We start from the raw sequence: 14,049 nt of genomic DNA on the forward strand, positions 1-14,049 counted from the left end.
AAGACTCTGATCTCACAGAATGGCTGGCTCGGTTGTCAGGCGAGCGCTCGATTGTCAGGCGATCAACCATGCATCGTGTATCAGGAATCCAAGAGATATTCACCCAATCTAAGGTAGAACGGAGGTGGTTGTTAGGCACACGTTCATAGGTGAGAATGATGATGAGTGTCACGGATCATCACATTCATCAAGTTGAAGAACAAGTGATATCTTAGAACAAGAACAAGCGGAATTGAATAGAAGAACAATAGTAATTGCATTAATACTCGAGGTACAGCAGAGCTCCACACCTTAATCTATGGTGTGTAGAAACTCCACCGTTGAAAATACATAAGAACAAGGTCTAGGCATAGCCGTGAGGCCAGCCTCCCAATGATCTAAGATAGCATAAGAACAAAGATAGATACCCCGATATCTCAATACAATAGTAAAAGGTCCTACTTATAGAGAACTAGTAGCCTAAGGTTTACAGAAATGAGTAAATGACATAAAAATCCACTTTCGGGCCCACTTGGTGTGTGCTTGGGCTGAGCAATGAAGCATTTTCGTGTAGAGACTCTTCTTGGAGTTAAACGCCAGCTTTTGTGCCAGTTTGGGCGTTTAACTCCCATTTTGGTACCAGTTCCGGCGTTTAACGCTGGAATTTCTGAAGGTGACTTTGAACGCCGGTTTGGGCCATCAAATCTTGGGCAAAGTATGGACTATCATATATTGCTGGAAAGCCCAGGATGTCTACTTTCCAACGCCGTTGAGAGCGTGCCAATTGGGCTTCTGTAGCTCCAGAAAATCCACTTCGAATGCATGGAGGTCAGAATCCAACAGCATCTGCAGTCCTTTTCAGTCTCTGAATCAGATTTTTGCTCAGGTCCCTCAATTTCAGCCAGAAAATACCTGAAATCACAGAAAAACACACAAACTCATAGTAAAGTCCAGAAAAGTGAATTTTAACTAAAAACTAATAAAAATATACTAAAAACTAAACCAAATATACTAAAAACATACTAAAAACAATGCCAAAAAGCGTACAAATTATCCGCTCATCACACTCCAAGTGTTTGATGAAATGCTTGGTTAGATTTTGGTGTAGGTTTTGTTCCTCTTGGCCTAGGTAGAGTAATTAGTGACTCTTGAGTTATCTAATTCCTTGTTGATTGATAATTAGAAGTTGCTAATTAATTTGAATATCTCTAAAGCTAGTCTTTCATTTAGGAGTTGATTAGGACTTGAGGAATCAAATTGATTCATCCACTTGACTTTCCTCCATGGTTAGAGGTTAACTAAGTGGGAGCAATGGACAATTTGTTATCACAATTGAAGAGGATAACTAGGATAGGACTTCTAGTTTTCATACCTTGCCAAGAGCTTTGTTAGTTGTTAGTTTATTTCCTTTGCCATTTATAATTCTTGTCTATAATTCCAAAAACCCCAAAATAACTCACAACCAATAACAAGACACTTTATTGTAAATCCTAGGGAGAACGACCCGAGGTCCAATACTTCGGTTTATAAATTTTAGGGGTTTGTACTAGTGACAAACAACTTTTTGTATGAAAGGATTATTGTTGGTATAGAAACTATACTTTACAACGAGATTTCATTAGTGAAATTCTAAACCGTCAAAAATCCAATCATCAGGTCTAGCAATTAATTGGAGGCGTTTAATAAGTGATTCTGCTAACCCATTTTGTGTGTGAACATAAGTTACTGGATGTTCAACACTTATTCCATTAGCCATAAAATAAGAATCAAAAGCTTGAAAAGTAAATTCACCAACATTATCAAGACGAATTGCTTTGATTGGATTTTCTAGAATTTGTGCTTTTAATCGAATAATTTGAGCTAGTAATCTCACAAACGCCAGGTTGCGAGAAGATAATAAGCACACATGTGACCATCTCGAAGATGCGTCTATTAGGACCATAAAATATCTAAAAGATCTACATGGTGGATGAATAGGTTCACATATATCACCTTGAATCCTTTTTAGGAATTCAGGGGACTCAAATCCAACATTTACTGGTGATGGCCTTAAAATTAACTTTCCCTGAGAACATGCAGCACAACAAAATTCACTAGTTTTAAGAATCTTCTGGTTCTTTAGTGAATGTCCATGAGAGTTTTCAATAATTCTCCTTATCATGGTTGTTCCCGGATGACCCAATCGGTCGTGCCAAGTTATGAATTCATTTGGACTAGTAAACTTCTGGTTTACAGTGGCATGTGATTCAATTGCACTAATTTTGGTATAATATAACCCGGATGAAAGTGAGTGCAACTTTTCTAACATAACCTTTTTATTTGAATCATAAGTTGTGATACATAAGTACTCATGGCTTCCCTCATTCATAGTATCAATATGATATCCATTTCGGCAATATCTTTAAAGCTCAACAAGTTTCTTCGAGACTTGGTAGACAACAGTGCATTATTTATTATGCATTTTGTTCCTCTGGAAAACAAAATTATACCTCTTCCGGAGCCTTCAATCACATTGCCTAAGCCAATTATAGTATTAACACATTCTTCTTTTGGCACAAGATGGGTAAAATATATATCACTTTTAAGAATAATTTGCGAACTTGCACTATCCGCAAGGCATACATCTTCATTATATATCCTTGCCATTCTCTTCAAAGACAAATAATAATAAAATGAGTAGTATGCACAGTTAAATTGAATACTTGATTGGAATTAATTTTCTAAGAAATACTGTACATAAAAATAATGTCATATACTAAAATTTTATTTTGAAACATGACACATTTAATGATTTCAAAATTCATAAACATTAATATTTCATTATTTATATACATTATATTTGAAACTTAAATACATAGAAAATAAAACTTAACAATAAGTTCTCTACATTATTTATTTACATGAATACTTAACAATCTCACACATTAAAATATTCCATCATTGATCAAATGACCAATATTTTCTTTAGGATCCTCAAAGAAATCAAATACATCATAATGAGTGGTGGAATTTTCAGCATCATTTGAAACGAAATTCGACTCTTTTTCCTTGTCGTCCTTTTTCAAATATGCCTGGTAAAGATCGACAAGGTGCCTTGGGGTACGACAGGTACGTGACCAATGGCCCTTTCCACCACAACGGAAACTCTTATCCTCTGTTGATTTATTCTGCCCGATATTTCTTTCTTTATCCCACTTCTAGTGAGATCCTCTCTTTTGAATATAATTCATTTTCCTTCCATAATTTTTCTTGCTATTAAAACCTTGCCATTTACCTCTTCTGGGGTAATGATTTGTCGGATTTACTTCAGGAAATGGGGCGGCGCCAGCTGGACGCACTTCATGATTTTTCAAGAGCAACTCATTGTTGCGTTCAGCAACAAGAAGGCAAGAAATTAACTCAGAATATTTTTTAAACCCTTTTTCTCGATACTGCTGCTGCAGGAGCACATTTGAGGCATGGAAGGTTGAAAAAGTTTTCTCCAACATATCATGATCAGTTATCTTTTTTCCCACATAATTTCATTCGTGAGGTGATTCGAAACATTGCAGAATTATATTCATTTATAGATTTAAAATCTTGTAGACGTAAGTGCGTCTATTCATATCGAGCTTGAAGAAGTATCACCGTTTTTTTATGATTGTACCTTTCTTCAAGGTCTTTCCAAAGATCTGCAGGATCTTTTAATGTGAGATATTCATTTTTCAATCTCTCGTCAAGATGACGACGAAGAAAAATCATGGCTTTGCCTTTATCCTTATGTGATACATTATTTTCAGCATTAATGGTATCTCCAAGATCCATTGAATCAAGATGAATTTCAGCATCTAGTATCCATGATAAATAATTATTTTCAGATATATTAAGAGCATTGAATTTAAAATGAGAGAGTTTCGACATAATAAAAATTTGTTACCTGAGTCTTCTTAAAAATTTGATCAGAGTCCCATGCTGATAACGTGTTGTAAAATAAAAGACATACTAGATATAAAATAAATATGTATAAATAGAAGACTCTAATATTAATATAATTAGCTCAATAATAATTCATATATATATATATATATATATATATATATAATAAGAGAGAGATATTGTTCAAAGAAAGAGAGAATTATTATTGTGTGTTTATTGTTGTGTGTTTTACTCAGAGACAAAAGCCTCTATTTATAAGCGTATAAAAAAGTAGTTTTTCAAATTACATTAAATGAGATTTTCCTTAAAATTCTAAGCCTTGTAAAAAAATGGACATCTACCAAAACTATCTTATCACAACAGACTATATTTTTATGGTTTTTTTTCTCTCATTGCATTGTTTCTAACATTATTTACTGTACTTGATTTATTTAGCTGAATAATATCTATATCAAGAAATTATGTCATTTCTTTTTGAAATTAATTAATAAAATTTTATCTTTAAAAAAATTGACTATATTAAAAATTTTATCTCTATCTTTTTTAAAAAAATGTCTATATAAACTTGTTAGAAAATAGAAGACCTCGCAGTAACATTTGGTGGCAGAAAACGGACGAATTGGCACATTAAATAACTAATGGTAGAAGAAAAAAAAAGCATGCATAAAAAGTTAGAAACTGATAGTAGAAGGGAGAGGAGAAAAAAAAAAATCCAAGACTTAGAGAGATTCTAATGTTAAACTCAAAATCCAAAATCCTGTGTTTTGGATTAAAAATATCTTTAAAAGTGATAATTAAAAATTCTGAATACAAGAAAAATACGTTTTCAATTTTATTCTATATTTTAAAAAAGTATTTTTATGTTTTATTTTTATTTTTATTAAAAATGAATATGAAATGCCCAAACCAATCACTTTTTTTAGAATTTGAATCTTCTAAAGTTTGAAATTCACTTTAGAAAGTAAAATGTGAGCTCTCACCATTAATTTCATAGGTGGGACCAAGAATAAATATGAAAGAGAAACTATTCAAGGGTAGAAGATCACACTTTACTCTATAAAGTGAAATTCAAACTTTAGAGAATCCAAATCTTTTTTCAATGCATATCATCGATTAATCTTTTTATATTAATATAATTTTTAATAAAAAGATATATAGGTTTAATTTGTTTGTTAGATATAGAAGCAAAAATTATAAAATATTTTAGAATATTAACTATAATAAAATAAAATATATATGATATTTGTTTAAATTTTTTTTCTTTTCTAATATTAAGTTATTCATGTATTTGTTTTAGGGAATAATTTTGATGATTAAATTAATGTTTCATTTTCAATAAAAAATGAACTAACGTTATATGTATTTAACATTAATATATATGTAAAATAAACTCATGCTAAATATATTTTCAAATAATAAATAGTATCTGATTATGATTTCTTTACCAAACCAAAATCATTGAAATCAATAAATGGTTAACATTAAAATAAGACTTACCATTTTCGTCAATAGAATTTCTTGCATTAAATACTAAATGGTTAAAGCCCATTATATATTAATTTTTTTAGTAATTTTGTTTTTGAAACAATGGTTAAAGCCCAAACCAAAGGACCATGCAGCAAAGTGAAAAAAATAATCATTACAGCAGAGGCCTAACATATATGGCATGTCTTTATGCCTCTTTAATGTTGGATTTAAGTCCCAACTTAAGCTGGATAGTGGCTGAGGCATGTGGTTTAGTGACAAAAGTATTTGCCTCAATCTAAAGTCACACAAGTTCGAATTTTAGCAGTGACTAAGTTAGTGTATGTGAGTGGGTGTGTGAATGTGTAACTTAAGATTGGGAGTTATTCAATTTATCTGATCAGAAAAAAAAAAAAAGCTGGATATAGTTGCAGCCGAGGCTTGGAGTTAGTGACAATTTTTGCTACCTCACAAAAAGTTGCATTCGGATTCAAGTCTTATAAGAAAAAAAATAACCTCTTAAATGAATTCATGTAGTGTGTGAATATATTATGTAAATATGTAATATATAAATAATACTTGGGATTAGGGGCTGTCTAATCTATTTGATAAAAAATATATATAAATTATTTAACCATTGTTAATTATCATTTTTATATAAAATCATATTTATTTCAATATTCAATCAGCAAAATAATTAACTTACTCGTTATTTTATTGAACCGAATTTTTCTCAATTATTGTGTCCGTGTCATCTTCCATTCCTTCAACCCACCAAAGATTATAAAATTAAGGAAAAGTCTAGGGGCCAGCAATTTTATTGTATTTTGGCCAGCATGTAACCAGCAGAGAAATGTGAGTCATTGGATGAAATCTCACACCAATCTCACACCATCAAATTATCATTGATGGCTAACTGATGGCTACCAATCACAAATATTACTGCCCCCTAGCATTGCTCTAAAATTAATACCACCAATAGTGTTGTTTTCTTCTTCCCACTTCAAGTAATCAAGTTCCCTTGGCCACTAACAAACAAACCGTTTATCTCGTTTACATAATACATTTACAAACATGATAGTGATACGTGCAATAATAAATGTATTTTATATTTATTTCATTTATAATGTGAATAAAATTTATACAACCTTATTTTATTTATCTATAAATAAAATAACTAAAATAATATAAATCAATAAAAATATTACAAATTACTTATTTCAGTAAATAAAATATTTATTTTATTTATTTCAAAAAAATTCTTAAGATACTTTATAACAAGTTGAAATTAAAAAATAAAACAAAATATTATAACAAGTTGTGTCGTAATTGAAGCATTTTTCATATAACAAGAAAAAGGACCCTGCCAAAAAAAATTGAGATTAAAGAGAAGAATTTAAAATTTAAGGTAAAGTAGTATTATTTTTGTATAAATATTTGGGTTAAATTTTAATTTAGTTTCTAATATTTTATTTTGTTCTAAAAAAAATTTAAACAGATTTAATGTAGTTTTATTATTAAATTTGACACTAATAATTAACTAAATGAATAACGTGGACATTAATAAAGTCACTAGTTAAATCATATATTCTTCTATAATGTGTTAAAAAAATATAATTAAAATTTTTTTGTAACACTTCTTCTCCTTAATTTTTTTTTACAAAATTTCATATTCTAACAATCAATTATTGTTTTAAAATCAAAGAAAAAACTTTTATATTAGTGATCGTTCATGAATTGATTTTACTTATATACTAAAATCAAATGTTATTAATTTTTCAATATGCGAATTGTTTGCGTTAAATTTAATGGTAAGACAATATTGAACTCGCTTAAAACTTTTTTTAGATTGAAATAGAACATTTAAAATAAAATATTTAAAACGTTACGAACTAAATTAAAATACTTTATCCTAAAATTTATTAGGAACAATCTCAAGAAGTGTACTACTCATAGTTACTGTTCCTAATAATAATTATTTGTGCCCATTATTTTTGATGATTCATCATAAGTAGGGACTTAACAACATGCATCACATATGGTACTTGATTGGATCATTTGTGAAATTCAAGCACAGCCATGTAAGGATCAATATAGAAAGCACGAAAATGAGAAAATCCAGCAGAAGTAGCAAGCTCTTTGAATTGTTGTTCCGTCCTGTGCTTCCCCTTGGTTCTATACATTGTCATTATGAATATGTCACCAGCAAGCAATGCTCTTGTTCTCTGGCTCTCATCCGTTATCTCCGGCGCCACCGGCTCGCAAGCGATCACTTTTCCGTTCGCCGGAAGCGCCTTATAGCAATTCTGGAAAACTTTCTTGCATTCCTCATCTGTCCATGCTAACAGGACCCACTGCATGCTCATACGTGCATTACTTATTCATCAGTTGATGTATTCAAATAAATTTCTTATGTTAAACTTATTAGAGAGATTGCAAATTTTGGTCTTTGATCCCCTTACTATATAGATATGGAAGTTAGTTACAAAATTTCTCCCTTAATTCTTTAGTACTATTTGTTTAGTGACTGGCCTCTGTATTCATCATTTGCTATAAGTTCTTATAACAAATTTATTTTTTTTATACATATTCGTATATTTAAATATAAATTAACCTAAAACTATATTTATGAACTAGATAAAGTATAATTTAAATTATCAATCATTTACACAGTAATAGTTTGAATTTTCTGGAAAAAATATAATTGTTTAGCACTTGAAACCAATCATTTTATAAAAATGATTTTGCTAGAAAACTAACCTTTTCTAATCAATAAACAGCCAACAAGATAATGAATAAGCAAATATTAAAAAGGAGAAAAAGATAAAAATTTAAAAGAAAAGAATAACGTTGGTGGCTTATTGTCGGTTGAAAAAAAAAAGTGCGTTTATAATCTCTTCCCTATATTTAAATGAAAACTAATTGTCAAATTTCAAATTTTATTTAAGCTGATTATTAAAATGTTTCGATCTTACGTATACTTTATTATCTAAAAAGGAAATTATACTCCTCTTCTCTTAATGATATTTTTTTCTATTTATAAAATATATTTTTTTATGAGAATAAAATCATCTATTTTTAGTCCATTTGATCAAAATATTTTACAATAATGATTATAATAATTATATATATATATATATAAATTAGTAATGATTATTTTATTTTTTCAAATGATAATACTAATAATAATAAATATTTCTTATGATTATAATAAATTTTATTTATTTTTAATATTTTATCACATGATATAAAATATTTTAACATCATTATCAAAACATTTAAATTTTTATATATTTCATAATTAATGATATAATATTAAAAATATATAAAATTGTTTAAATTAACAATAAATATATATTCTATATTATTATAACTATTATTTAAATCAACCAAATAATTATCAATAATTTATTTATATAATTATAATAATTATTAAAGTATATATATATTGGTCAAATAAATTATTTTAACCTTTCAAAAAGTAATATGTATTAATTATAAACGGGAAATTTCATTTTCTATTTTCTAAATTAAGAGGGATACCTTAATGAAGATGGCATCTCCACTAGGAACAGATTCAAACGCGTCGCCACCCACATGAGTTACACCTACAATATAGTATGAAAATTTTTAAGAGTAAATTAATATCCCAAAAAGTAAAGCAAAGTGACATAAACCAATATAATTAGCAGGTACGTAATAATTAAGTGAAACTAAAACTTTCTACCACCACTTTAGAGTTTATGTTCCACTTTAAACGTGCATAATGCATGTATAGGTAAAATTAATTAACTAAAAAATATATTTAAAGAAAAATTATAAATGACCAACAACTTTTTTTTTATTTTTACCTTATTTTTAAATTAATACTAAATACTAACCAACTTTTATTTTACTACAACTACAAAAAAGGGCTATTTTAATACTATTTTTTTAACAGTCATAATTAAATATAAAAATTAATATATATTTTTGACAAGAATTATGCTACGTATGCACTAAAATCAGCCATCAGTATAAAATACATTCTGGAATACAAATACACTATGAAAATAAATTAAACCACACATATATTTATACATAAATACATTGGTGACTGATTTTAGTGGTTGATTTTGGTGTACAAATAGCATTTGTCTTTTGACAAATATCACAAATGTCAAATTTTCTATATTTTCTTGATAAATAATTTGACCGTAGAAAATTACTCCTCAATTTTGACACTCATTTGTTTTTAATTTACTCTACTATTCCTCTTCTTCTTTGAGCTCCGTCAATTTTAGCATCACACTGCTCTCAGTTTAAGATCATACTACTCATTTTTTATCTTCAAAATCTCAATTTATTCTTCAGTTTCAAGATTTCATCTCATTCTTTGTTAAAAATTTTTGTTGAAAATTTTTTATGATCAATAAGTGTCAAAATAAATAGTATTTTTGACGGTTAATAAATATCACAGAAAATATATTCTCAAATTTTTCTAACAAATTATTTTTGACAGCCAATATTTATCAAAAATAAGATTTAAACTTTTTTCACAATTACTTAAATGTTAAAAATACTATTTTTGATAAAATTTTTATTAACATATTTTCATAGTTAAAATAGTGTCAAAATTTATTTTTTGATGAATTTTAATTCTTTTTTGACACATATAACCCTAAAAAATAATCTATATTGTTGTAGTATTTTTTATACTAAAATGTCCGCACCTAAAATTTTTCATATTTAATTTGTTATTCACAACTTAATTGGACTTAATTGACTGATCAGACCATTCTAACTGCAAATCGAACACTAATACAATTTGATTTATTGTAAAAAATTGTCAATCTTAAAATCGCTTGCAAACTACTGAATTAGTCAATTTTTGGACAGACGAACCGAACCAGAACTCAATCGATTATAAAACGTCATTGTTAAAGCCTGACCTTAATCCCTTATTTAAACCTGACCCTAATAATTAAGTACACTCTCCACTTCTCCTAGCTCTCTCCACTCCAGTTCAGAGTTCAGTCTCTCCCTTAACCCTCACTCAGACTCAGCTTTTTTCCACTCTCCTTCTCAGTGCTACTCAGCCCTTCCACCGTCGTCGTTTCTAGCTCACCCTTTCCCTCCCTTGCAGTCATAGCGGCCGTTATTCATTGTCCGTCATCTGTCATCGCACTTCAAAGCCGTCACCCGTCGTCCTCTACGAAACTCTCCCATCGCTCGTAGTCGCACTTCGAAGCCATCATCCATCGTCTTCCGCAAAACTCGTAGTCGCTGTCGTCCTCCGTGATGCAATTAGCGTAGTAAATACTTGTATTTCTCCACATCTTTCACCCAACTCTCTGAAACTCTACTTCTAGAATGTAGATGTCTCAGATAAATTATTTGGTTTTATTTTTTTTTTATTTGCAGTTAGCTGTTGAATTTTTATTTTTTATTTTTTAAACATAATTATTTGTTCTAATTTTTTTTATTTGATTATTTGTTTTTAGTCTTGTTATTATTTTTTATTATGATTTTTCGTTATGATTATTTGTTGTCGATTCTAATTTTTTGTTTTAGATTTGGGTTCTATTTTAAATTTTGTTTTTGAATGGATTCCTTATTCTAATTTTTTTGTTATGATTATTTCATTTTTTTGTTATGCTTTTTGTTTAGAATTTATTATTTTAAATTGCCTTTTTTTTTATTTCGAATTTTGGTTATGAGGATTTTTTTTGGGTTCTGATAGCAAATATGTTCTTGTCATCTAGCAATAATGTTAACACAAAAATGTTCAAAATATTATTATTCGCAAGCTGGTAAGCTTTTCACTTAATTTTAGAATATTTTGGGTTATGATGATAGCAAATTTTTGTTTATTTATATTTTATTTTGTTATTTTATTATGAAACAATTTGTTTGATTAAACCAACGATTGAATGAGTTAGACCAATATATCAGTATATCAGTAATTTAAATGTTTCGATGACAATCTTGATCTTATGCGAGAGACAAACTTTCAAAAATTCTAAAGAACATAGAAAAGAATGACTTTAATTTTATATATAATAGTAATTAAATTAAGAATAATATTACATGACCAACAAATATTATTATTTTTTGTTAGTATTTAATTAATAACAATTTGCACTTATATTTATAAATATTATGCACACAATAAATATATAATTTATAATTATATTTATTAGAGTTTTACATATATAAATTAATATATTTTGTACTCATAAATCAATATAATTTATATCTATATTTTTTTAAATTTGTACACATAAATTAGTAAAATAATAATTTAATATTTGTATTGATTAAGTAATGACAAAAAATATTAAAAGTTGATGGCCTAAAAATTTCTCTTAAATTAATTAGCACACATATATAAATATGCACCTGGAATCTGTGGTGCATTGGCCACCATATCTGGAAGATCAAAGTTGATGCCCTTACGGACATTTGGGTATTTTTCCATGATAGAGCGTAAAGAGATACCATTGTTGCCACCAACATCAACCAATGTGTCCACACCTTGGAAGCCATCATAGGAATCCAAGATATCCTTCATTAAAGGTATGGACATTCCACATAAGGATTTAACAGCCAATTTCAACACATCTGGTCTCTTTGTATAATATGATATTGCACCCTCTCCGTTTGCTTTCTTGAATGGCTCCACTGTTGGATCCTTCACTGTCTCCTCCATCAACGGCCATGCTCGCATCAATGCATCCTAGTTATTATGTAAATACAAAGTAAAATAATAAGGAGTTCTAGATGGCCTCTTTATTTGGGTGTATATTATATTATTCACCATTAACATAACATCAGCTAATAATTAACTACTATAAATAATAGTCTGTTATACATGGAGAGACTTAGGTAGGGTTTGTTGGCTCAGACACTGGTATTAAAATTTCTATCTTTGTCTCTAAAATTTTATTTTAGTACCTCTAAAAAATAAGAATACAGAAGACTGAAATTTTTAAAGATGGAGACTGAAACTTTAATAACATTTATACCTGAAATACTCTTATTTCAATTAATTAATTCTAATTTTATCCTTTGTACAAATTAAATTAAAATTTCATTCTTGTCTCAATTTCTGTCTCTCATTTTGCACCAAACAGAATATTAAAATTTATTTCAGTCTCTGTCTCTAAATCTCAGTCTTTCAGTCTCAATCTTTCAGTCTCTGTCTCTTTATCAAACGCTACCTTAGAGCGTGTTTCATTTGTGTTCTTATATTGTATTTTTATTTGTAATATTTTTTATTTCATAATTTATGAAGGAAAAAGTAGGAGATGAAAATTAAATAGAAAATAAGATTTTATTAATTTAATTATTTTTTATAAAATTTTAAAAATACAAATAAAATATACAATTAAATACCATTTATATAAGTTCTTAAATTTAAATTTGAATGAATACTGAAATTAATCCTTAAAAAATATTAGATCAGATAAATACTTTAGTTCTTAATTAATAAATTTTTATTCTTTACATATTTTTAAAAATTATTTTCGTTTGACAGATTGGTTTTTTTATCATTTAAAAAAAATTAATAATTATCTTATAATAAAATTTATTAAAAAACTATTTATTCTATACACATATTAAAAATTTGACTGAGAATAAGAGAAAAATCAATCTATCTATTGAGAATAATTTTTTAGAACTGATAGAAAATAAAAATTTGTTAAGAATAAAAATATACGATCTAAAAATCCTTAGAACTAATTTGGTATTTACTCTTCAAATTTTAATGTGGTCAATATATATAAAAATTCGTATAATAATAATAATAAATTATGTGTTAATAAATAGGTGAGAAGTTAGAGAAAAAGTAACCTGATGGTGCTGGAGCATGTAATATGCATAGGACAAACCTTCAGCATCATCAATGAGAGTCTTGCCAATGTCAGTGAGGGAGTACTTCCTTTCACCGCTGCTGTTAAGGTGCTCCATGAATATGTTATAGCTGGCCAGCAAGCGGAGAATGCGCTGAAGGTTCTCAGCGTCATAGGCGGCACCACCGCGGGCAAGAATTTGAGAGGCGGAGATGGGAGCGTTGGAACCGCCTTGCCATATGGCTTGGGGGACCTTCAGATTGATGACGGCGACGAGGGACATTGGGACACTCATCATGTGTGCTAGTTCCAGAATTGCAAGCCTCGCTTTGTTTTGAGACTCACAAGTGGTGGTAACGGTGGCCGTGGTGGTAGTAACTCCATTCATCTTCATCTCCATTAGTACCTACTCCTCCTTTCTTTTTACACTCGTGTTTATTTTGTTGTCTGTAGTACGATGGAATAGAAGAAGGTAACAACATTCTCCACGTATTTATAGCTGCCAACGATATATCAACTTTTTTTTTAAAAATGAATAATTTCACATCATTAGATATAATTTTATATTATTAAAAATATTTTTAATCGTTAATTGATAACTATAAATCACAAAATTTAGTGGTCCTAGCACTACTCAAAAAATTAATGGTATAATAGTTAATTTCATTCGATATAATCAGTCAAAAAAGTTTATTATACAAAATTCATTAAAAATAAGTTTTTATTGGGTTTGAATTTTGAATATTTTTTTTAATTGAGTTTTAGATGAATTTAGATTTCGAAATTTTTTAATAGATTTTCAAATGCTCTTATTTTTAAGAATTATTCTAATTTTTTTTTTTGTTATTCTTTTAAA

The 14,049-nt window shown here is 28.5% G+C and overlaps 1 protein-coding gene across 1 annotated transcript; it reads right to left on the reverse strand.

Moving 5' to 3' along the window:
• Positions 1-7,251: 7,251 nt before the first annotated feature.
• LOC130955768 (nicotinate N-methyltransferase 1-like) lies at positions 7,252-13,640 on the reverse strand. The gene is made up of 4 exons (XM_057882724.1): positions 13,195-13,640; positions 11,740-12,076; positions 8,902-8,966; positions 7,252-7,712 (listed from the first exon to the last, which is right to left on the reverse strand). Exons 1-4 carry the CDS (start codon positions 13,591-13,593, stop codon positions 7,413-7,415), a joined length of 1,101 nt encoding a protein of 366 aa, XP_057738707.1. The 5' UTR covers positions 13,594-13,640; the 3' UTR covers positions 7,252-7,412.
• Positions 13,641-14,049: the final 409 nt, after the last annotated feature.

Source organism: Arachis stenosperma, chromosome 10, assembly GCF_014773155.1.
Source record: "Arachis stenosperma cultivar V10309 chromosome 10, arast.V10309.gnm1.PFL2, whole genome shotgun sequence".
NCBI lineage: Eukaryota > Viridiplantae > Streptophyta > Magnoliopsida > Fabales > Fabaceae > Arachis > Arachis stenosperma.